The sequence below is a fragment of the Dermacentor andersoni genome, chromosome 4, assembly GCF_023375885.2.
Source record: "Dermacentor andersoni chromosome 4, qqDerAnde1_hic_scaffold, whole genome shotgun sequence".
Classification (NCBI taxonomy): domain Eukaryota; kingdom Metazoa; phylum Arthropoda; class Arachnida; order Ixodida; family Ixodidae; genus Dermacentor; species Dermacentor andersoni.
The window spans coordinates 173,271,932-173,298,359 of record NC_092817.1 but is presented as its reverse complement, the minus strand read 5'-3'; the positions used below and the strand labels follow the sequence as shown (position 1 = coordinate 173,298,359).

The following is a 26,428-nucleotide window of genomic DNA, read 5'->3' as shown; positions in this document are numbered from 1 at the left end:
GATTGTCTGGTTCCTCTCCGTCGCTTTCGGAGCAGCCGGAGAGTTCCTCTGTTTAGAAACAACAAGCGTATGCGCCACGAGGACCAGCAGGAAGGGGCACGGAACAGCCTTGGGCACGGCTCTGGGTACCCAAGATAGTGCGCGCCGCCACCGCGTGCACAACCTTCTGGAACTGCGCCAGTCGGTCGGTGGTACGCGAGTGTGCGGTGGCAGTGGCGGGAGTGCGGCGGTGTCTCTCTCTCTCTCTCTCTCTCTCTCTCTCTCTCTCTCTCTCTCTCTCTATTCTTTATGCCTCCAGCCACGACGCGCTCTCGACCCGGGAATAGTACACACGAGAGCAGTGGGCTCTTGCGGGATCCCGGCAAGGTCTTGGCAAGGGCGTCCGAGCCCGCCGCCGCGCCTAACTCTTGCTTGTCCTCCTGCCGCCTCTTCTGATCAACGACCCCGGCGGGGGAACGAGCACTACGCATTCCGCGTTCGCAGCTGCCGGGACCACGGTCTGCGAGATTGGCTAAGGAAGGGAAGGAAGGTGTCTATGCGGAGGGCATAGTGGGAAGTCGCGTGATAACCGCCTGCCAGGAAAGTAGGGATGCGCAGCTTGCATGTCGTTGAAGATCGGTGTTATACAGTCGCAGCATATTTTTCGTTTTATTCGCAGGGTGATCGCGGTTCAGTATTACGAATTGTTTTTAAGTCGCCTGTGACAGGTAGCATAATTCATGTCGTTGAGTTGTTCTATTCGAAGAGGCGGACATTACTAGCAGTATAATTCAAAACACATATTAATCTAATTAAGGAACATTCACTAATTAACGTCCTAATGCATTACCTTACGGCATGTATTTCAAGTGACGAATTGTAGCCGGTGAGCTTCCAAGATGTATCCTCTTAAAATAAATTTGCAGTATTCCAGTTTCGATATTGAATTTCCCAAAGTGTAAGAAGAAAGACATGAGCGTTCCAGCTACTTTTGTGCTTGAGTGCATAGAAAGACGTTTGGTCAAATAAAGTATGTAGAAGAACAATATATTTTTGCACCCAGTTTGGTGACACATATTTCCAAACTGGCATCATTCTGTAAATTCATCGCAATTTGAGACGCCTTGCAGGCTCACTGGCTACAATTCCTAACTTGTCATGTACACATATAGTAACTAATTGAGAAGCTAATTAGTGAATTCTTGGTAATTGGATGAACATGTGTTTTGATTTATCGTGTAAGTAATGTGAGCCTTTCAGAGTATTCCAGCTCAATGACTAGAATTGTGTTATCGGCAACACCGGATTTTTAAAAATTCCGGAAAACTTAAACATGATCACCCCATTTATCTAGCCGTCTTTATTACGCTATTAAGGGCAAATATGTCTATCACCGGATAGCGTTATTTTTTTTACGTGATTAGTAATAAATTTCTTTCAGCAATGGACAAAAGTGTTTAGCTGATCTGATCAGACTTTAGGTTATATTTGCGAGGAATTTCTTTATGCGGAGGAAATAAGCGGCAGTACTTGTGATCAGTGCTCTTCTTTCGTAATATAGGCGTTGCAATAAAATTTCTATTAGCTTGATTCGTTCACTACGTTTTACTTCCCAAAGCAAGTTTATCTTCTTCCATTGGCACGTACTTCTATAGTAATGTCACTATTGTAATGAATACTAGCCGTACTTACAACGGTAAATTGCCTGTATAAGAATACATATCTAGTTCATGTTTCTTTTGCCGGATTCTGGCTAAATATAAACAGAATATTTATACCATTCATGGAAATTTTATATTTTGACTTATCAGGAGTCCTTCCAAGAAACAGCGGCAAAACCTCTGCTGAGTCTCTTTTTTATTCGCCTGGCACATGATGGTTGACCACCGTTGGCCAGGCGTGTTAACGCAAGAATTCGGACGTTTCTGCTTGTCGCGTTATATGTGTTTTTGGCTTTATTCTTTTCAACCTCCTTTTTTCTACGCTTGCGTCGCTAAGTAGCCCAAATTTTGTCCAACGCCCACGGATAACCTCCGCACAGCAAAGTCATATCCAGCCCATGCATTTTACCCTTCTTTTTGTGTCCTTCACTCGTGCTATAGTTGCGCGCGATGTTCCTCCGAAAAAGACAAAAAGGATGTGTTCAGCTCTGGCACAGCCCCAGAACCTTCTGCAGGACTTGCTTCACGCAAACAAGACAACGATGTGCACGGATATATTCAGGAAACCTTCCCTGGAAGGAGGGGGGTCGGTTTCGGGGACCACATGCCAGAGTGCATGCCTTCGCGTGCATTCACACAGCTTGAACGCATAGCTGTAGACGTCTAGAGGCTCTTGCGTACGAATGTGTCGCTGAGACGCTTCGCGCTGGTTTGAAAGCGGTCAGAAAAATGCTTATGATGGACGATATTTTTTTTTTTTTTCATTTTAATTCTGGAGTTTTGCGTGCAACAACCACGATCTGACTGTGAGGCGCATGCCGTAGTGGCGGTCTCCGGATTAATTTTGACCACCCGGGTCTTTTTAACGTGCATACAAGGCTCGGGACACCAGCGTTCTTTGCATTTCGCCCCCATTGAAATCCGGCCGCCGCGGCCGGGATTCGATCCCGCGATCTCGTGCTCAGCAGCGCAACGCCTTAGCCGCTAAGCCATCGCGGCGGTTTCGCCAGGTACGAGAGAGCGAGCGAGAAGATGGCGCAGCAACGTGCGCGAAATAGCGTATTTTCTTTCACGCAGCCATCCGTCTTTATCATCACCCGACTCCCCCCTTATTCAGGACGGATTAGACGATAAAACGGTGTATACGCGAGTATAACACCCCCTTTTGTATTGGAGCGTCAGCTGTAAAAGCTCGAGCCGTATGTATTTTGACGGGTCTGGACACAGCTTCTCGTGGGACATCTGGAGAAGTGCTTTAACATCAGCAAGTAGGATTTTATGTCGAGTTGAAGCGTAGGGTAGCCAGCGGCCGTTTATCCGGTTAGCCATCTTTGTCACACTATAAACGACATTGGACACATCTTAAATTGCTCTAAAGCTGTGCAACACTCCTTCACCGATATCGTAAATAATGCCATCTTTACGTCTAATCTAAGCTCCCTCCCACGCTGTCTTGTGTATATGGAGAGACGCCACACGAGCCCAACGCGTAAAAAAAAAATACTAATTGCGTTGTGTCAGACGGCTCAGATCCTTGAGTTTGGTACATTTGTAACGCGGCTGTCACGTAAACGTGGGACTGTGAGAGGTGCGCTTGTGGCTGGACGTTTTGTGCGCCCGTATACGTTCTGCATATGCAAAGTGCGCATCGGCGAGCATGCCGTGTATCTGACAAGGTCGCATCACCGCCACCTTCCGTCTTCCTTATCATTTACCCAGGCGAGGAGTACTGCGCCTAATACAAGCTGTTCCAGTCAAACTCGTTTTTCCCATGGAGGCGGAATGCGAGAACACTCGTGTACCGCCGATTGGATGCACGTTAAACAATCACAGGTCGCCAAAATTATTCCGTAGACCACCGCCATGGCCCGCCTCATAATCAAATCGTAGTCTTTGGCAACAGGAACGCCAGACGTAACTTAATTTACATGATTCCCTCCGATTAAGCACAATGAATCTCACCTTTCAGCGGAACGACATTGCTGGCATTCTTTTTTTTTCAGCAAAGCTCGCCGTCCGCGTTCGTTGCCTGCTCCGTTTCGTCTTCCCCGTGTTCCGCTTTGTTTCCACCTCCAAATTCGATGCCCTGCGCCGCCAACAGAGGTCACGGAGCTACTTGGCTCTTTAGGAACTGCTGCAGCTGAAGTCCGGAGACCAGTCAGCATGTCCCAATGGACTGCGAATGGATTCGCCCAGTGAGGCCCGGATGTAATGTACACGTTCCAGAAGCGAGTGGATTTAAAGTGGACAGGAGCACCAACCGCTCAGCAGTAGAGATAAACTTCCGACGTTTAGAGTATTCGTGGGAAAAAAGGAGCAGGGAAGAGATTGAGACGACGAGATGCGTTACAGGCACAGGTAGCGGATAGAGATATCTTGTGGAAGAGAAAAAAAAAGCATTAAAGAGGTTTAGACAAAAATATGCGAGGATGACCAGCATGTATAGAACACCTGAGTAACTTAAGCAGGCTAGGTGACTAGTTGTCACCGCCCAGATTCAAAGGTGATGCCAATAAACCACCATCGTCATCTTTATCGTTACTAGCTGCACCATATCTCTGATCGACCAGCCGACCATACACTGCGAGAGAGGTGTGTTCGTTTCATTACGGGGTTAGTTACTCGAGACCTTGTAACTTTTGAGCACGCACTATATGCAGACATTCTGAGCGTTCTGGATATCTCAGGAGAGGTCGAGGGCGTCAGACCGAAAGCTATCAGGTGGGCGGCAAGCTTTGCTCCCGCTTATTTTCTGCTTGCTTACGTAGAAGAGCGAATAAATAGTCTCAGTTTCGCCTGATGCCTTCAAAGCATTGAAAGCGATAGCTAAATGCTTCGCTCTGCCGCTACTGGAATTAACTCGCAAAAACAAATCGACTACACGAATGTGTATGTGCCTGAAAAACATCGGTAAGCTCGTGTCATAGAGGGCTCGTTCCCGTCCTCTGTTCGTCTAAATATACAACCTTGGCGGCACATATCAGCACCGCCTATGTGGTGCAAAGCACCGGTCTGTTTTGAAGAATGTCTCTGCTGCATATCGACGAAGGGCGCCAACTAAAGCCTAGCCACTGTCACTGCAGAAAGTAACCGTCAGTAGTTTCACCGACTTATCAGGAGTCGTGGGTACGTGCCATGTTCATGAGTGAACAAAGAGGAGGAGGAAGACAGAGAGCACGCTGTTTGCGGGGTGCGCGAGCCGAGGTACGGCTGGCTCCGTCTACCCGAAGCCGTACCTAAGGCTCGTCCCGGCGCAAGACGCCGGATGCAGCCGACCGCTCTGCAGGACCGGGCGCCGGAAGGTCGGGGCCAGCGCTGACCCATCGGCAGTCCGGCCGCCGGGTGTGTCGTGTCGCAGAAAGGCGGCTCCGCGACAGTATACCACCGCGGGCGGTCACTCACTCACGCCTCCGCGTGATTGTTCCCATCTCTCCCTCGGTACGGCGACTAAGAAGCAGCCATGAATAACCCGAACAGGTGAGCGCGCTCTGTTTAACGTGATGCGCCTCGTTTTCGTGGCACACACGAGTTCAAAGTCAACCATACAGAGTGCGGCAACTCGCTTCGTTTCCAGCGCGATGGCTCTGCCAGTAGCGGCAATGCGACAAGCATAATTTGGGAGCTTCGCGCACTTTTCGGTATGTGCGTATCTAACCTCTTTCACGCTAACTTGGCCCACTCGATATGTGCCACTAGGTATGTGGCCGAATAGGCAAGTTCAGAACAAACAACTTCGGCCATTGGGTATGTGCGACTGGGCATGTGGCACTAGGTGCGTGAACATTCTTGGTCACTCCTCCACAATGAATATTGCTCTATTCGGTAGGTGCCCAGATAGAGAAGCACAACACGAGGAAGGAAGTAGAGAATACGGCTACAGAAAACTGAAGACGTCGGCTACAGAGAAGCGAGAAAAAAAAGTTGGCATCAAAAGCCGAGTGTGGAGGAACATGAGAAGTGGACTGAATGGGACCAGGGCGTGCACTGAGCGAGGACCTTTGAGCTACACAGAAGTGAAGCTGTCCGTAACCAAAAATTGAAGTCGGCTACAGAGAAGTGAGGAACAGGGTCATACGATGTGTCGCTGCGTTGCTTCAATGCTAATGGCAATGACGTTGACATTCGTCGTGAGGGAGGGTCTGCCGGAATCAGTTGTTTGCAAGGCGCAATTCCTCAGCACTAACAAAAAAGTAGCCAGCCAAAGTGCTGCCAAATAAGCGCGAGGACCACTCGTAGCATTCACACAATGTCGCAAGAAATGAACGTATTGGCAGCGTGCATCTCGTCATGGTAAACGCGACACGCTCTATCGCGTTCCTGTCATCGTTCTGGATGCACTCACAGTACCACGGTGTTAACGCATCTAGAACGTCCACGTGAGTAAATACGCACACGCCTTGTAAGAGTCTACACGTCAGAACCTATTACTCTAACACATCAAATTGGCGTTTGTTCGGGCGGCCAATGAGGATCGTCGCGGGCATGGTCAGTCACAGATAGCCAGTACAGTGCAGTATCACCTGCGCTGCCTGATGGCACACGCTAGCATCGAGAATGTTTTAGTGTCCTGTCCGTAGTATATGTCGACACTCATCGCTTACTCCCACACCTCGGCGCTGAGGCTATAGAGGTGATACCCGACACCGGGAGAGCGTGCAGTCCTCCACTGAGCCGGCAGAAACAAGCCACGACGTCCGCGAGTCTGCGATACGCGTCATAGACGCATATAATAACCGTGTGTCGTGACGTCACTGCGGAACGCCGTGTGGCGTGACTCCTCGGTTTGCTCTTTGTTCCACGCGTCCCGGAAACGCAGTTGCACACAGCCCGGTTAGGTGAACCGTATTATATGTCTGCTCTCGCCCGTCTACTGAGCAGTCCCTGTACAAGAAGACGGCGCTCTCTTGTTTCGTCTCTCTCTCTCTCTCTCTCTCTCTCTCTCTCTCTCTCTCTCTCTCTGTGCATTCCTTTTTCTTTCTTTTCGCCAGTAACTAGAACTTTTGCCGAGTCGAAGGTGCACGTTGGCGAGCGCCTCATGTCAGACGACCGTGGCCCTGTTGGAACTACACGCTTCGTCGATGCGCCGCGCTGTCGATAACGGAATGTATTATAGTGCGCTCCAATGGTTCCTACCACGAGCCGGTTCGGTTTGCAGCTGTGCGGAGCACTCGAGAATGGAGCCAGAAAGCGCGCGCCCGAGCCAAGCGTACGCAACCGCTCCCGGAGCAATCGGAGGAGGGACGTGACGGGAATTCCGAGGCACCTCCCAGTAACTGGGCTAGTTGGTAATCCTACTCGGTAACAGCTTCAGAGAGCCAGCAAACACACTCCCTCACACGCCTGCACGCACACACAACGAACACTCAAGAGAGGATGCCCATTTTTTTTTTCACACAATTGCGTGGGTTCTGGGCCGAGCTCCCAGCAAGAAGGTGAAAGCGCTGCCGACCACTCTGATCCGAAGCGGAACGCTCTGAATTTACCGTGCGAATTTGTTTCCAACGTAACGTTTGAATCAGCGAAATGTAAATCGCACCGCCAGAGCGATTTAGAGTTCTCTAAAGCGACGCTTTGAGTGTACAACACTCTCAAAGGACCATTGAAACGATTGTTTGAGTGGCGAAGAACAAGATGTTTCTTCTTTTCTGCTTTACAGGCCCTTAAACAACCTTTTCGTTTTAAAAGTGGGCCTTTTACTCAAACGCCAACGGAATTCAAGGACCATGAATGTCCTGCATCCGCCGTACCTAGCAAGAAAGTTGGCATACGATGGAGCGGCACATCGTGTTAACCTTACTTTTCTTTTTTTTTTTTCACCACTACACGGTTGAGCAGTAAACCAAGCTGATAGGTGCTATCGGCGCCAATAAACTTTATACTGAAATGAGCTTATGGTTTTCTAGGTGCAGTGACTTTGTCATAGGCTCATCTCCCGTCTCCTATGTAACGCTACCTGTTGCGTACAAGTAACGATTTAAACCCTTTTTTGCACAACATTCATGCGTTTGCTGGTTCCTTTACTCCCTTCGCCGTAAGCACTTGACCATACCTCAGTGATATGTATTACAGCTTATTATTTGTAGAGACAGAGAGAAACACAAGCAGTCCTTCAGGCGTGTTGAAAAACACTCTAAAATACTACTAACATACTAACAGCTGGTTCTGACTTATGCTAATAGTTACTATTTTTGTCAGTGACTTATATACAAAGTACAGCAGCTCAACATTATCACGACATTGTGTCGGGGTTCTAGAAGTGCGCATGCCACGGTTTTTGTCCACCAAAAAATTGGCTTCCGTAAGCCTGTGTTTTCCTTTCCTCGACATACCATGCCACACACACACAAGAACTTCTGCAGTGACAAGTTCTGCTTTGCGTTTGCGTTGGCAATCATACCACGAAGCGCATACGCCTACAAACAACTTGTTTTATAATATGTGCTTTTACAAAGTGCTACGCGACAATAAAACGTTTGTTTCAAAGAAACATTATTTCGAGCACACAAATTTGGGATACTTGGCGCTAGGGCGAATCACGGCGGTTGCATTGCAATAAATACACGCCAGTGAGAATTCATTTATAAGTGTCATTGCATAACGCCTATCGTTCTCTCAGCAGTTACGTCACTAACAACGCCAATAATGAAGATACGCATTCTTCAAATTTTTCCAGCTTTCAAGTGGAAGTAAACTCCCTCACAAATGTCAGCGTCTCTCCCGGGTAAGAATTTCGGAGAAAAGCGTTTCTTCTATTGTTCAAGCGTCTGAGAAATATGTCGCTGTGACCAAGCACAGAAATATTTTAGCCGATCGTATTTACGTTCGAAGAAGCGCTAGCCCTGCCTAACGCAAGCGGCGGTCTAGGATGTCTACACTAGACGCGACCATTCCTATCAAACCTCGATGAGCGCTTTATATATTTTATAGCGTGTTTTCGCAGAGACTCTCTTGCGTTCTCCAAAATATGGGATTGGGTCCCAAAATTACACTGACGAACCAGCGATAAATATGATATTGTGTGCCATATTCCAATGCAATTTTGTAACAGGAAGATTAACTAATAAGCTTTCCCAAATAAATATTATAATGAGCATGTCGTAACCACATATTACAATTGGTCAGCACCTTAAGCATTAAGTTTCGCTTGAAGTTATACTGCCAATGTCAATATTTAGAAATCGTAAAAACTCAATATCTACAGGGGAAATGCATTGCCGTTCAAGTGAAAAGCTTTCTGTGTACTGTATTCATGGACACTGCGGAAACATATCAGCTGGAACAGAAATGCATTTCAAAGCAGATTTTAAGAACTTACTCTTCGAAAGGGTAGCAAGTCCCCAACAAATGTTATGCGTTGTGTAGTGGCTCACTTTGATCTCCCTCTTACAACACGCCCCCTGAAGAAAACCATAAAGCGTTGACCAGGGCAGTGTTGTAAATTAACAATTTGATCGACAATTATTCTGCGAAATTTTGATGTCCGCCACTGCCACAAAACTTGATTAGCAAACTTACACACTGAAATCCCAAGTTATTTGTGACCAAATTCCCAAAGTATATATATATATATATATATATATATATATATATATATATATATATATATATATATATATATATATATATATATATATATATAGATGCATATATATGCTTTGCCGTTCAATAGTTTCCTTTTGTAATCATATGCACAGCATCAGGCCTGCTGTAATTATGTTTGACGGTCGAACAGTTCGTAAAAGCCAGTTTCAGACTAACCGGATGCTGCGCATATTATCAGCGAAAGCGCCCGATCAATCGCAAAGGACCCTTAAGAAACAAAACGCTTTGTGAATGCAGGCCTTGAAAATTTTGTCGCCTAATTACACGGTACAGATAAAAAGTCATAAAAGCTGCTGCGTCCTTTTTCTCGTAGCAATGACACATATTAGTGAATAGATTCCGACTGCATATTGTTATCCGCATTTTGTTATCCTGAATGTTGATTCCACGTGCATGTTGTTATCGATAACAAAGCGACTCCTCGCACTGTCACGCTTATCTTACCTATAACTGCTACACCCATTGATTCTTCGTTCTCCGCGAAGGCCAAGCTGCTGATTCCGTTTGCAGAAATATGTTCGTAACATAGAGGGAAACCAGCGTGCGGCGAGCAATTTCGAAATGGAACGAGGCATCGCCATGTCGCCATTGGCTTTCTTAACTGCAGAAACCGGTCTCTTGCGCATTGTTGCCTGGTATTGGCAGTTTGAAAACCTTACAAATAGTCAGGCAGGCACTAACAAAGACGGGGAACCGGCGGAGCGATCCACGACTCCATTCGGGCCATATCGACGCACCAAACGCGAAGAACTGCATCCATTAAGCATGAAATGGTGGGCACAAAGAGGGAGTCAACTTATTGCTCACCCTCCGCGCAAATATCAAATCCGTCGTGCCAAAGCTTCTGACGTCGAAGCATCTCATTGGCCGGCGTTCTGGTACCAGCCACAAATGTCAGCAAAATAAAAAAAAAACGGCACGCTTGACGTGGCAGTAGGAAGTCCCGGACAGCACTTGCCTATAATAAAAGCTTTACGAATACGCGCCCGCCGGAGATTCGTACGAATTCAACTAGCGTAAGAACTACAGATAATTTGCATTGACCTCATCTTGGCCGCCATTTCTGAGTACTAGCACGTCGAGAATCTGCATCAGCGAGAAACGTGACAGTACGACAAGAAAGACGGGTGCGTCGTGCAAACAGCGACGAATCGATAACAGTGATGAAAACCAGTCACTGCCAAAAAAGCAAGCCGATGTACGCGTAATCACACGCTGCACTGACGTCATCGTGGCCACCATATTCGAGTACTAGCACGGTGAGAAGCGGCATCCTTGACGTCACGTGCGAATGATCCATATTTGCGAATAGGATCCAACTTCACTTCTACGCAGGCGGGGCCGAATTCACAAAGCTTCTTTCTTTTTTTTTTTTCGTAAGTGCTTTACGCGATTGGCCGGCCACCTTCGCTAGTAATATCTTCAGCTTCACGATTGGCTGTAATTTGTTCTTGCGAACAGTTCTGTCGTCAGTCAGTCAGTCAAGAACTTTATTGAGGTCCTGACGAGTTTTAAGCCGTTGGAAATCCCACGCGGGGAGCTACTCGGGCCGAAACCGTAGGCGACGCCCAAATCGGGACGGGAACGTGGTGACGCTTCGCCAGTTCTTGGGCCCTCTGGACGGCCTTGAGTTGGAGTTTGAGGTCCGGGCTTTTGAGGGCTTCTTCCCATTCGGGCTCACTGGAGAGGGGGCCCTTTGGTAACGCGGTACATTGCCATAGCATGTGCGAGAGTGAGCAATAAAGTTCTGGGCAGTCTGGGCTATTTGCCGGGATGTCTGAGTTGTACTGACTTAGTAGTCGCAGGAACTTTTTTTTTCCCGAACATTGGCCGCGAAGCGTAGCGCGTCGCTAAGCTGCCTAGCTCCACGTATTTCAAGAGCGCGTTACGAGCTACTTCCCGGCGCGAGCCTCTCTTCCTCTTGGGACCCCGCGCACCACAGGCAGGGCTACAGCCAGACGTTCACGCAAGGTGTGCAACAGTCGCCCAGCCACACGAGCTCCATGTCGGTGATGTCGCACGCACCGCGGCCCATGTTCGGCCCTCCGGGTGGATTCATGATGCCGCAGCCGCCCGGCATGATGTACGGTCCGCCGCCCAGGGCGCCGTTCGGGGCTCCTCCCCCGCCGCCTCCGCTGCCGGGACAGTTCGGGCCGCCACCCTTCGGACCCCCGCAGCAGTTCCCGCCCTTCGCAAGGTCAGGCCTCGCAGCCAGCCCGAGTCCGAAATAGAGCGATACTGAAAATGGAAGACACTACGTGAACCTACAGTGATTTATCGTGTACAACTGTGGTCGGATAAAGTATGTATGTGGAGCATTATCTGGCTCCAGGTGTATGAATAACACGATGCACATAGAAAAGATGTGCGATAGCAGCGCATCGTGTAAAAACCTCCACATTTATCAACCTGTCGTAAAATGGTAATGACTTCAGACCACATGCATACATGTTATTTGTCTGCTCTGTTTTTAACGACGGAACAACTGAGTGCAAGTTTTGGTTGCAGCAGCGAACGCAGAAAGCGTGTCTCACTTCAGATGCATCCCTTGTTCAAGCACTATTGAGTATTGATGTCATCCTAAGTGTCCGCGCTCCTATGAACCACTGCCTTGTTTACAATGGCATACATTGATCTTTCATAACGCAACCGCGGATTTTCTTCAGCGGAACAAGGTATTTTAATAACACAAAATAGGAACGCAAATGTTTCGTTTGGATTCTGCCCCGTGACAGCACCCCGTACATTGACCACATGGTAACGTAGCGAGTTTGTGTTTTCACCCTCTAGAGGGTTGCTTTTGCGCCGTTAAAATTAATGAAATCTGCCGTGTGAAGGGCTCTTTTTTTGCTTTAGAATGCACGACGGCAAAGTTATTTTACACATGAACAATTATCTAACCTCGACCGCTCGTTTTCAATATACAAGGCGTCATGAACAGCTGGTGCGCTTAGATTTTATTATGACATACACCCGTGGCGTTGTTATCACTCCATTTCTTGCACTCCGAGCCTTATCTTGCAGCACGACTGCCCTGTTTCCAATTCGCCCTCTCATAGCTGCAAACCAGCCTACATTATAGTCCTCTTTTAGGTTCACCTTGTATGCTCGTGTAGAGTTTGTAGGAGCATGTCGTCATAAAGTGCTGCGAAGATTCCTCGCGCTATCGCACCTCAAGCCGAGCTAGTTTTGCAATGTGCATGCATTTTGCAACGGTCGGGAGCAACCGTAATTGTTGAGGGGTCGACACAGGGCAGCTGCTCAAACGCCAGCTCTCCTAGAGATATTTAATTAGCAAAGTCTGTCGCAGAGTTTACTGAAGAAAAGGCGTTCGCCTCTTTCTACTGCAACTGCCCTCCGTATGCAGACCAACAGAGAAGTGTATCCCTGATAAGCAAGACGTGCGTGACAGTGCTGTTAAGTTGGACATAACTAACGAAAAGAAGCCAGGTGAGTTGGCTTCACGTAATCCAGCTATTTTTCCCATGCCTGCTCCTCTACCGGTTGTCACGCCTTGCCATTGAGCATTGCTGCGACTACCCGAGACACTGACACATGTAAGGTAAGGAGGAGACCGCTAATTTTTTTTTCTTGAGCTAATATGTCTTCTACTTGTTTTTTAATTGTTGAATATATTTTGAATATTTTCTAATGCCGAAGTATTTAGTCACCACTTGTACTTTATATATATATATATATATATATATATATATATATATATATATATATATATATATATATATATGGTAGAGTGCAGCTTACCTGGTGCAATGTATTGCCAGGAATAATGCGTGTGGAAGGACACGGCACAAACGCTCGCTTCCGCAAGCGGTTTTATTCGAAACAGGCCGCAAATTCGTACACACACAGATGGCTCTCAAAATACCAGATGTCATGCGCACAGTAATCGACGTTACACAAAAGATAACTTTTATTTTTTTCAATAGATGTAGGGAAGTAAAAAATCGGACTATCAATTTTCCCAACTTCATTATCAACTTCATAAACTTTGGCACCTTCAGCTATCAACTTAGTAAGAGTGCATGTTTTATTTATTTCTTACCTTTTTTAAATAGTAGCATCTTTGAAACAACATAAGACACCACACATTCTGGATATGTGTGTTTTCAGAAAGAAAACATTTCTTAAGTTAGAACATTTGTCGTGTCTTTCCTCTGTCCTTCGCTTATTTACGATATCGTTTTCAATATTTCAATATGCCGACTTTTCATTGTCCTCTCGAGTGCCTCAAAATTTCAAGTAGACTGTCGGTAGTTTCTTGCATAGCCCACAGCAACCTACACAACCCGTACCGATTGCGGCTAATAGTGCTATACTTCAACACGATAGTTTAAGACACCTAAGAGCGTAAATGTGTGACAAGCCTCCGGCCACGAAAACAGAGGGCGGCAGACGCTCCTTAGGTGCGCTTTCTCCGCACTGGTATGAGCGATTGCAGTCAGACATGGCGTACGCCTTAATTACATTTGAGCAGGCCTAAATTCAATGACTTCGGAGCACGCGGAACACGAAAATATCAGGAGCCTGATTGATAAAGCTTTTTTTTTTTACTTTTGTTCCGAAGTGCCCTTTGCCGTTGGCCCTGCCGCCTTCGCTGGTGATATGCCCAACATCAGGATTGGCTGAATGTTCTGTTACGCTATAGTTGTTCTTCAGGAGATAACTTTGACCATTCCCGACGTTGGGCATATCATTAGCGAAGGTGGCTGGCCGACGGCAAAGATCACTTACGAAAGAAACACTTCGTGCATTCATCCCCAGAGCTCGCATTGCTCTTACGCCTGAATCTTCGTAAAAACATATGCCGCACAAGGCGAGCGGTCGATGGCAAAGAGCAGTTGGGAAGGGAAAGGTTGGCAAATTCGGCCTCGGGGGCCGTACTTTCCTTTGTCAGAACTTCATGCGATAGCCTGACCGCCTTCGCCATTAATTTATTCCCTGTCACGGTTCGTGGATACCTGTGCGCACCAACTATACTCTGTGCATTCGTTCATCGATCTCCGTCGTCGTCCTTCCCGACCACCGTTCATTGACTGCATAGAGCAGCCGGAGTAGACTTTCCTTTCTTAAACCTAACGAGCAACGAGTCGGACAAAAAAAGTGTCATAGAAAAGGCAATAACGTAATTGATTCAAGGAGAATGTGACGCAAAAGCGCGAAGAGTTCAACTGGACGTCATGAGGGGGGGGGGGGGGGGGCGAAAAAACGAAGCCTAAAGGAGTACCGACACTATTTGTGTGGTTGTATTTAGTTGCATTTTTGAAGTATTTTTGAAGCTTGAGAACACGTTCTTGTTTTTGTTATTACTTTCTTTTTTGCCTGTTGAAGGGTCATACTTAGCAAAATGAAGATCGGGAAACACTCGACAAGAATCCTTACTTGATGCTAAAGTCGCCTCGCATCGCCGAACGAAAATAACGCCGTTGACGTTATTTCGACGTCATTACACGGAGGAAAACTTGCCGACTTAGTGTAGCAGTATGGCTAGGTGCAATGATGTTGCTCGTGAACAAATAAACTAGTGCACTGCGCAGCTTCATTCGGGATGCGGTCGCTTCTGGAAGCTTCGCCATCACAGGAACCCTATACTGAAATATTCCGTACACCATTCGAATAATTCCATATATTTTCCGTACATTCTTGCAGAATCCATATATAGATTACACGTAACTTCTGCGCAACTTCCATGAGAGTTGTCCGGCACCTCGACGCCGGCAACGTGGCCGCGTAGGGCGAGTCCGCCAGGCGTGCAAGCGCAACTGTAAAATTAAGAACCGGGAATTATTTAAATGCATGTACGGCAACCGGTCAGTTGGAAACAGAGCGAGCCAGTGCATCGTGATGTCATAACGCTTCCACCTCCTTGGCACCAAAACCGAAACTTGTCCACGGCGTTTTAGGGCGCTCTGACAATTGCCAGCATTTCACGAAAGGTTCAGACAGTTTAGGCTTCTGCAGAAAAGAGCGCAAAAAAAGAAAAAGAAACGGCAGGGTATCACGTCGGTACTATAGACATTAAGTGCACCGCTCGCTAGCCGAGAGAGTAGAGACCACAGCGAATTGCAGCTTGATCCCGAAGGCCGCCACCGGAGAGGTTCCGGCGGAGCTACCGCGACCTGCGGCCCGAACCGCGACGAGGACGGGACGACCGGGACGGCAGGCGGCCGCCCCCGCCCGGCCGCGACGGCAGTCGGGAACGACGCGGGGACGAGGACGACGACGACGACGACGCCGGTACGGCCAGTCGGCGGCGGCGGCGTGGAGGGGGACGTCGTAGCCGCCGCAGGGAAGACGAGGAAGCCGAGGACAACGAGGAGGCGGACCGCCACGCCCCTTCGTGCCCCGTCAGCAAGGCGAGCCGCGAGCGCGCAAGGCGCGACGAGGAGGAGGACGAGGACGAGACGGACAGGCCGGGACGCAGGAGGAAGAAGTACGTCCCCACGGCGTCGGTAAACGCATGCTGAAGGGACGCCCTACGCTCGCTGAGCAGCATTACATGTCACGCGGGAACGCAGACAGAGGGTATGGCTCTGGAAAAGAAAAAAAAAAAGAAAGGACGACCCCGTCAAGCATTTTCTTTCAATTACAAATATGACCTCCGGGAATCCGTACGTAACCTCTAGACTCTGCAGAATCTAGGTCTCGGCAAGTTGTTGAGTCACACATGGGTTATCAACGGCGCTACAAAAGGCACGTGCAAAGGTCGCGTGCGACAGGACGGACGCGAACATGCCCCGAATCTAGTATTTTCGGAACAATAATTAACTTTCAAGTAGAGTCAACGGTCCCGTGAACGCGGTAAACGTACCCTCTACAAAGGGAATAACAAAGCGCGAACGCGAAATGAACTATGAGGCGTGCACCCCAGGCATGGTGCATCTATTCTTGTACTAAATAACATCAGTTGGATCTTGGCTTGTGATCTGCCATATGTTCTTCCTTCTTTTTTTTTCCTTCTTCTTTTTTCTTCCCGCGTCATTCTTCGGCCTTCGATTTTCTTACGTAGCTTGCACCTCAGTGTGCTTGTGAAGACACGAGAACCCTTCCAATGAAGTCGTTACATCCGGATTCAAACTCGGGTGTCTTGCTTTTCAACATTGTTTAGGTTAATCGAAGGACGTGTTGAACACCACGGGGTTCGGGAGCGCTGGGTCTTCGTTACACTTCGACATTGGTGGCGTTTACAGAAACATGACGCGAGAGGGCCGCGTCAGCAATCCGGCTCACCGAGTGGGACGTTGATCGCATTTACATGAACTCGCTTCTCACGGGTGTGGACAACGCCGGCACGCAGTGTCGAGCCGAGGCATCAACGCGTTCGAACAGAATTCTCGTTGCCCCAGCTGTCTGCAGCAGCTTATATTTCGCGGCTGTCCATCTAGACTCGACATTCGACGACCGAGACAACTCGACCCTCGACGCTCGCTCAACGCAAACCTACGGTGCTTACATGAACTCGACAGGCTCATTCGAGCCCGACAAGACGACGTGATCCCCTTTTAGCTGGGTTTATGTAAAATGCCCAGTTTCAGACGGCGCCTATGTAGAGGGAAATTTTAAATGCCTCAGCATTTCTGTGCCTACCAAACGAGGAAACCTGTCCGTCACGTAAGACGAATCGCTATAAAGAAAGTAATGTAGAGAACAACCGCTTCTATGCAGGCTTTGTTGAGGTATTTGGTGATGGTGGAATAAAATCCATCTCTAGAACCACATCCGGAGCCGACTCGGTGCATTGTAGACATCGGGAAAATTACGATTTTGCGGATATTTAATGCCGAACACATTGCGTTTCGGTGGTCGCGGGATGCGCCTTATACGTTTCTTCACCGACCGTAACGCCACCGACCTATGAGGGCTCATGCGTTTCACGTCGCGCAACACAGACATATAAGCAGTCAATGACTTGATAAGGGTGGCAGGGAGTGATGATGGGCTGTATGGGTCTTATCACTGTTGCTAATGGTTCGACGCGGATGGATAAGGGGCTAAAGAACGATAAGGACTTATAATGGTTGGATCAATTTTGATAATGATATTAGGCACTGATAATGGTTGATAAGGGTCGTATCAGTTTATATAAGGTTGATAAGGACCGATAAGAGTTGATAAGGGTCGAATCGTGTCCGATAAGGTTGATAAGGACAGATAAGGGCTTACAAGGATTGGATCGAGTCTGACAATTTTGATAACAACCGATAAGGGTTGATAAGCGTCGCATCTAGTACGATAAGGTTAATAACCACTGCTAAGGGTTGATGAGCTTTATACTGGTCGGGCCAAGTTTCATACCACTGATAATGACACCGGGAAACATGGATATGAGCAAGTGCCACAACGCTTATGCATAGTTAGACAACTCCCATAGGAGTGTCTGCGTGTATGTTTTTCGTTCCCAATGTCGTTTCTGTTCACCAAAATGGTTCTGTTCCGGTTCAACTCCGGGGCGACAAAATAACGATTCATACCGGCTCGAACCATTTCAAGTTCATTTGCATAACCAAAAAATAATTGCAGCCGAACAGGACAAATTTATTTTGTACAAAAACTCGAAGCCGCTGCTAAGCTTCGCTGAAAGATTACACTGTTTGGTATTCAGACTGCACGTAGTTATAAAACAATTATGCAAATCCACCACTAATGCTGGAATCTGTGAAGCGAAGCTTCACTGGAGAGAGAGAGAGGATAATGCATCGAGGAAACGCAGATAGTCCTCAAGCCTGCTACTCTGCTAAGGGGCAAAGAGAAGAATATGAGACTGAGGAGTAATGATGAGAGAGGACAGGCAGTATGATGCGATTACTATATAGACATTTGTGTTCGAATGGCCCGTTCACAGCCTTGTATCTAGAGAGATTTTATGCCTCACTTCATTTATATGTACGTTCAATGACCCAGTAGCACTTTTGCCTTGAATGGCCCATTGTTAGTTGTCGCTAAGGAAGAGGTCAACGCCTGTCGTTTAAAGTAACACTGGGCACAACCAACAAGTATATGCGCTCCATTTTCTCGTGTACTTTGCTCGCATCAAAGTCTGGCAAGCCCGCGCCTAGGATGCGGTGCAAACATTGTCGCCTTAACGCAGCGCCTTAACGCACTACGGTGAAAACCGTGCTAACGGTTCTACTACATTTAACTCGCAGGAACATGGTGTGTATTTAGAAATGAGGTAAAAGAAATTGAGCCACAAGTACAGACAACGCATGGATGAAAAGCGCTAGGAAAGATCGCCAACCGGAGCGAAAAACCGTTTCCTTTTTTTTTTCTTTCGGTTTCGCTCCGGAGTTAAAAGAAACTATAAAGTTCCGCTTCAGTTGTGGTTCCAGCAAGAACAACGGTTTCCTGTTCTTTGTTTTGTTTTGCGTTCAGTTCCACCTGGATACCCTGGCCGTAACACTTGCAGCATAAGCAAACGCTTCTCCGAGTCAGAAGCTGCGACCACATTCGAGAGTATTCTCGGTTTGCTGTTCCGAGAACTTTCGAATTCCACCATGTTGTCTGATTCGGCCAAGCAGGTGTTTTGAGCCAATCAGCGAGGCCGTCCAGCAGGACTGCGAACCAGTCAGGGCTTACGAAGTGATCACTATAGACAACATGGCGAAATTTGACTGTGCTCAGAAGGGTGCGTTCAGTTAACGCCATCCAACGACTGACACGTGTTTTAGAGCGGGCCAAAATTCATTGTTGTGACTATCGCTTAGAGAGCCGGTAAGCTATGGCATGTCTGTTGGACGTGATGATGGCTCGGTCTTCGGCATAGCGTTAAATGAACGGCACAACGGTACGATGCCAAGTGCCGCCCAAGTCGAACAATGCGTCTGGAAAACCATGCGCATATCTGTCTATCACTGCAGAAGCAGCAGGATTCGTAAATAAATATTTCGCTAAGCAAGAAACTGCGCTGTGCTGGCCGGCGCCTTCATTTCAAACTTGATTGCTGGTAAGGATGAAAACTGGTCTTGCCCCTCTATTCGCTAGGAAGTTCGGAAGCTCGGTTCGTAAGAACAGGACTTTGCCAATAATAACAATGTTATTACTCATTATTATCAGTCTTAAAATCATTAATAGCTTTAATAGCTAAGGTGGCCAGACAACACCAAACACTTCTGACAAACAAAAAGCTTTCTGAATGGCGCGTTGGAACAGCGTTCACCAACGCTTTCTGTACAAGCAACGGCGCCTCGCAAGTGTGTGTGTGTGAAGTGATTTTAGGAAAGGAAACGGAAGAGATGAGTGCAGCGCCGTAACTGTCTCTCACAGGAGGACACCTCAACAGCACTGCACGGGGAAGGGGGAACGGGAAGAAAAAGATGAAGGAGAGAAAGACAGGTCGAACGTGGCAAGGGGAAAAAAAAATGTGAGTGCGGGGCTCAGAGCCGCGCTTGCAAGTGCGTCGCATTACAGTAGTCTAGCAGTGCCGAAAGAGCGTGCTTCACGATGGACGAGTGGGCTGCAGGGAATAGCAGCGCGGTCGCCGTATCGTAAGTCAGTCCCAGTCGCCGATAGACTGTACACAAGTCCGTGCGCTCCACATCGAAGGCAGGGCAGCGAAGTAGCAAGTGGTCGAGCGTCTCCAAATCGGCGCAGTTGCTGCACGCGGGGTCGCCAATTCCCTGCAGCCTGTGCATTCTAGCAGCCGTCCTGTAGAACAGGCACCGATTGATTGCGTCAACGAACATTTCATTAGCGATATTTGGCCACCCGCCAGCGCGGAATATTTCTTGCAAAGAAAAATCTTTTTGCGAATCGAGGCCCAGGTTTTGCAGGGTCGGTCGTTTGTTACGCACGGTGCACAAGACCTCGCTCTAGAGCGCGAACTAGGCCTAACGCGAGATGGCGCTGTCTCTCTCTCTCTCTCCTCTTCGGCGCAGATACGCGCTCGGTTCGTCCGACAGCATGAAGCGTTACATCACCGTCGTCCAGAGGTGAGTCCATCGTCAGTGCGCATCGGCCGGCGAACAAGAAGCCGCGCTCTCACTGTCGCTCGCCGATACAGCACAAACTCGTTTCTTGCCAGCAGTAACACTGTAGCCCGGAGCCGCTTCTCTAGACGATTTCGACCACTCGAAATAAAATGAAAACTATTTTTTTAATAAGACGAAGTACAGCTGCGAATTATCTTGAATATATCCCATAGTGGCCCATTGAAGTTCTGTGCCATCTTAAGGGGGCAACGAATGCAGTAAGGGTTTCCTCGGAGAAGATTAACAGATCTCACCTTGTTTGTTTGTTCTATTTATTTATTTATTTATTTATTTATTTATTTATTTATTTATTTATTATTTATTTATTTATTCATTTGTTTATTTATCACAAAGCCTTTGTAGCCATTACAGTCGGATACATTGAATCCCCATGATAAAAAAGGCACCAAATTGTTAGAATCAGTAGAGAAAAAAGCTGTTAGGTTTATCTGTCGTCGTTGTGACAGATATGACATACCTTTCTAACCTGAACATAATGACACTCTAGAAACGTCGCCACTTTGATTGCTTGAAGTTACAATTATATAAATTCAACATGTTGTTCTTCTCAGGATTATATTTCAATTTCAGCACCCTCAAATACTTGTCAATATCATGTTCTAAACATTGTTCCGCATAATTTTCGTTCAGACTTGCTTTTGTACAGATTTTTTTTTCTTTGCTCGTACGATTCAGTGCCGGAATGGTTTGCCCGGTAATGTACTCGAATGCTCTTAATATGAATTTCTTACGGCTATTTAATAGTTGTAATGTATCTGTCACATTCACTGTTCTTTTCCTACTCCTGCTTTAACCAAATGTCTGGCTGCCGGATGTAGAAATAAATAAAAATATATTACAAACGAAACTTCGCAAATGCAACAGAGGTGTTACGCATGTGAGTACATGCTACAACCTATTTCGTGAGCATATTATTGCGCAATACAAGTTAGATTATATTTTTGAGCGACATTAGATGTACATAGCTTAAAGTTATATTCCCATCGCTTGTTAACCTGCTCCAGTCTCGCGTGGTACTGGGACAAACACTAAGGAGTTAAGTTTTAAAGGAAGTTTTTTCTTTTCACCTTAGGACCATAAGAACCTTGAGACAATGATACGACAAAAAGTCGGCTTTAACTGTACGGAAGCGCGAAATCATTTCTATACCTCGGGGGAAAAAAAACGAATTTCCGGGCGCTTGGGCATGCACGTAGGGTTGGCAGGTCGGGACATGGTTTCTCGTTGAACTACTATGCTCAAGCACACGCTTACGCGTTTCCAGATCCCGTGTCGACGTGCCAAACACGAATTCACCGCGATGCGCAGATATTCACAGCACGAGGTGCCGCGAAAATCGCACCGACGTGTATTGCGCGCAGCCGAGCGAGCTGGGCGCGCGCGAATTGGGCAGCCTACGTGCAAGCGCTCGCTTGCAGGCTGTGTCTCACATGAATACGACATCACCGCCAGCAGCACACTTATACAGAACGCGCACAGAATTACAGGCGTTCGCGCTGTCGCCACGGTTCTTACATTACTTATTTATTATGGCGGTCGCTTTGCCCAACAACCGGTGGTGCCGTTGACTGCACAAGTGAATGAACGCACTGGTATCAACATATCGTTCTTCAGAAGGCTGCCAAAGCTTGTTTTTCATATTTGTGGCCGTAAGCCCCAAACAAGCACCGAAGCCGATATTCTTAGTTGTTGAGCCGCTGATCGTATGCTGCACGCTAACCGGATATGCATTTATTTGTTTTTTATTTCATTTTTTCGTGCACGTTTTCCGTGGAAAGGTATTGTAACCATTGTTCTTTATATTAAGCAGAATAAAGAATGACAAACCTATTGTTATCTTTACCTATTGCTAGCGAGTTAATTCAGCGTAATAAATTTTCTGGCACTGGAATAAATGAAAGAAGATGTCAAACACAATTAAAATTTCATCAAGGTGATGACCTGTCATAACAATTGTTTCTGTCGAAAACGTTCTTTCGAGATTACTGCCGTTATACACCACTGGGAAGTACCGCTAAACACGCAAAGGACTGTCAATGCTTCCTTTTATTCACCGTCTTCAGTTCACTGCAAGACTAATATCTCTCCCATCGATCTCCAAACAGCCATGTCTCGCGGCAGCCGATTCAATAACGCATGCCTGAAAATTTCGCAATCTCACAGCACCGCCTTGCGTGCTCAAGTGCGTTTCCCTTCTCTTGGCAAACGTCCAGTTACCGCCTGCAACCGAGGACAACCGCTTATGCTCCATTCCTGTGGAATTGCACATAAACCAAGGCAGCAGTGGTTATTGGCGAGAGTAGTTGCAAATATTTGCGCACCTTACGCAGTACTTAACTTTAAATTGCATACTTGATCCAACCATCCTCACGAGCATTCCGTCCACTCAGTGCCGCGATAGCGGTGTTGTAACACTCTGTCACGTATAAATTATGCCTGTAACACTATCGATAGAACGATAACTTTCATCAAGCATAGCTGCGCTGAAACTAACCAAAACGTAGTGGTAACGGTACAACTGGATCAAGCGTTGATGCTGCAATCAGCACTCATTTGCTAAAGAAATCCAGTACATCGATGCTTTTCTTCATGAGTGTACAAGTGGCAGGTCAGTTGGCGTACCTTAGCCAAGGTTAAAATGGAATCATGCGCAGGACAGACAGCACGACGAAAGAAGGGTGCTAACTTGCAACAAAAGATACACGGTAAACCCCTCTCTTTCTCAAACAATCGCACACCCGTGCACCAACGCTTCAAGCCATCATGATTTTTTTTTTGTATGTGTTTTCTTCCTTGCTGGTTTAAATCAGTGGCGAAGTGGGGGCTCTGGGCCGGCCCCGTGGCGGCGATTTTCCATGTGGCATTTCGATTCACCAATCAGGAGGGGACGACTTCGCTTTGGGGGACGTACACCCCTTTTCAAGAATTCGGGTCCCGTAATGGCCTAGCACTTGGCCGGGAGCTCACTTGTATCAAGTACCTATTTTACGGGTAGGTACCCGGTGGCAACTTTAGTCAGCCTCCCATAAGCCGCGCCGGATGCCCTGCACCAAGGCCGTCTGTGGTTCGGCAAAGGACGCACAGAGACCACGCACGTAATCTCTACAGGGCCCCCCTTTCAATGTACTAGCCCGCCCCCGCCCCCTCCAAGGGGCTAAGAATCAGGCCGGGGGACATTTCTTCCCATTACAATAACAACTGGGTTTCCAGCGGTATCGGGATTCGGACACAGTGCCTCCCGCATACAAGTATTGAGATTTGTAAGTTATGACATGAAGTAATTACGCTGCGGGCGTAATTGCAAACAGCCTTGCAAATGGTCGATATGTTTGTTGCCAGGAAATTATACCTTCTGGCCACCAACTTTCTTATGTAGCTGCTAAACTCGGATGAGCAGTAAAGAGCCAAATAATAGCGCTCTGGCTCACGAAGAGGAAAGCACTAATGATCAAGCAAAGAAGGTAGAATAATATTAGTGATCGAAAACCACTCACACTAAGAACAATTTCTGTGGCGTCCTATAACCGATTAATTCATTTAATCATTCATTCATTCATTCATTCATTCATTCATTCATTCATTCCTCTTTATTTATTTATTTATTTATTTATTTATTTATTTATTTATTTATTTATTTATTTATTTATTTTGTTTTATTCTTGTGGGGGTCATCAAAGTCAAGTGGCTCATTCAACAGGCCACCGCTGGAGATGAAACCGTTTGGCAATCTGCTGAAATAGTGATGTTTCCGGACAAATGAAACATCTTCGCGATGAAACGCTGCACAACGACACTCGAAAACGACGCCGGCACATTCTCTTTCTGCTTCGTCTACGTTTTCTTTTCACCGTGGTTCCCCCCCTCTCAAAGTTACAATTCAAATACACCAGTGAAACGTTCTCGTCAAACAACCCCGTACGCTCGCTCGGAGTAATTTTTTTTCCGTCCATTCTGTTGCATCGAGGTGCCTGAATTCATTCGCGTCGCAACTTTTTTCACGACGCCCTCCATGTCCGTATGTCAGCACGTGCGAAGGCAAATTCCATGCGCCCATCTGCTGTGGTACGCGTAAACTGCAAAAATATTCCTTTAAATCGCGGGAAATATCTTTGCACACATGTTTCCATGCAGTTGACTGCCAGAAACACGGCGGCCCATCACTATGTAAGGCGTACACCACGACGTACTGTAACCGGTAACCGATGGAATTGCGTCATTATCAGGAGCAAATTGATGTGTTTGTTTGTTTGTTTGTTTGTTTGTTTGTTTGTTTGTTTGTTTGTTTGTTTGTTTGTTTGTTTGTTTGTATTTGTCGGACCCTCCTTCTGCATGGTGATAGAAACGCATTTTCAGTGTAATGCCGATGCCTTGTCATTGTCAGAGGGCACGGGGAATGCAATTTCATCTTTTTTATTATTATTATTTCTCTTTTATTATTTTTTGTTTATTATTCTTCCGCGAGTAGAACGGCCCTCTTGGCTCGAACATGCCCAAAAGCTCGACCTGGACTCGGAAGCCGTTTTCCACTTCGCAGCGGTATTGAGCCCTTCTGAGAATTTGTTGCTGACAGTCGGCACATCCCTACCAATTAGGTACCGATAATTTGACATCCGTGATTTCGGCTTTAACATAAAAATAAATATTGCATGTTGACATCCTGAAACTGCACAGTAGATTATGAACGGGGCCGTTGTGAGGGGTGCCCGATTAGTAACAGGTGATTTTTTTTTAATATCCATCGTTACCCAACGCACAAGCACGTGCACACAAATATGGTTCCAAAAAGTTCGGTAGGAGCAGTGAACGCATGTAAATGTTCGTATACCACACGAACAGATGCACTAAACGGCAGCTAATTTGACTAACCGACCTAAGCTAACAAACTACTTCACTTTCGGTCGCTGGGTCGTCTGTCTGCCTTCATTCTCTGCCTCCTCTCCAAGGTACGAGCAATCGATAGATCAAATGAAGTCATCGTACCTAGCATAGAGGGAAGCGTCATTTGTGCCCCTTTAAATGGAAAATACCGGACACCGAGTGCTGAGCTCACATATTTCGCTAAGAGTGGAGACGTGTGACAGCGGGCCGGCGACAGGCTATTCAAGAAGAGCGGATGAGGCCGATTGCGGTGCTGAAAATATATAGTTGCGGTTTACTGCCAGATCACAAGCCCACTTTTAGCCGCGTCATTGTTGCAGTGCCTTATAACATCAGAATAAGTGTTAGTGGTAGAAATAATTTATTTTCTTTTACTTTATCGTTGGGGGATTTCGTTACCAGAGACCATAACGAATCGAATACCCTGTAGACACGAATAACACAGTCATGCAGCTTGAATGTTTAATGTATTCCATCTAATATAGCGCAAGTTCACAGATGTCACGTCTGCCCTATAGAGTAATATCGGCTATTCAGCGAGACCAGAAGGAACCAATACAGACAGATTTTTAAATATTTTTTTCTTGGCCCTCGACATCAAGGGGCAATTATTACGTAGGTATGTAGTAAAATGGAAACAGCAACAAAGAAAAGCAACAAATAAACAACAGTAACAACATTAGGCAATGTCTTACGAAAATTTTTGTTATCGACAATGACGGCAATGTCGACGAGAGCGCCCGCAACACTGACTGCTCTGTTCCCGGCACCGAGTTGTTGCACCAGAAGGCAAAATCATCGTCGCCTCGCGTCTTTGTGTCAGCGCTAGCATAAATGTTTGCCTTTACTTCGGCCACCGCGCTCTCGGATAGTGCGCATATGCTGACGCACAAAGGGCGGCAGACGACGGGTCAGCGAAAAAAACCAAAGACGCTGTTTCAAGCAGGAAACGTCTTTCCTTACGCCGTCCGAGAAGGCTCGCTCGGAATGTTTTCTGACCTCAGTCTTTTCCTGCTACAGACGCCTACACTTTCGCTGGGTGTACTACGACGGCTGCTATTACTCTCTCAGGTTGGAGGTGTACGAAACCGATTTTTGAGTCTCTCACGTCGCGTCCGTTCCTCGCCAAGCGACAGCGCGCGTAGCTCAGAAACTGTGGATCGTGCGCTTGGTTCAACACAGAATGATTACGAGCACTGTGGAGCCCCAGCGCCGTGTGGATTAGAAGACAAGCAAATTAAGCAGATAAATCTGGACAAGAAAACGAAGAAAGGACGTCGTGTTACTCGTTCCGCTCGGTCG

At 47.0% G+C, this 26,428-nt stretch overlaps 1 protein-coding gene across 2 annotated transcripts in view; it reads left to right on the top strand.

Annotated features, from left to right (window-relative positions):
- The first annotated feature begins 4,823 nt into the window (after positions 1 to 4,823).
- LOC126530682 (arginine kinase) overlaps positions 4,824 to 26,428 on the top strand; it is an 87,204-nt gene continuing 65,599 nt past the window's right edge. Inside the window, exons 1-5 of one of the 2 annotated variants that reach the window (XM_055070719.2) lie at positions 4,824 to 5,117; positions 8,314 to 8,361; positions 11,185 to 11,439; positions 15,343 to 15,693; positions 20,135 to 20,188. In XM_055070719.2, coding sequence (XP_054926694.2) covers positions 5,101 to 5,117; positions 8,314 to 8,361; positions 11,185 to 11,439; positions 15,343 to 15,693; positions 20,135 to 20,188 — 725 coding nt within the window. In that variant the 5' untranslated portion in view covers positions 4,824 to 5,100. The remainder of the gene's footprint in view (positions 5,118 to 8,313; positions 8,362 to 11,184; positions 11,440 to 15,342; positions 15,694 to 20,134; positions 20,189 to 26,428) is intronic. The other variant, XM_055070720.2, reaches the window with a different exon arrangement.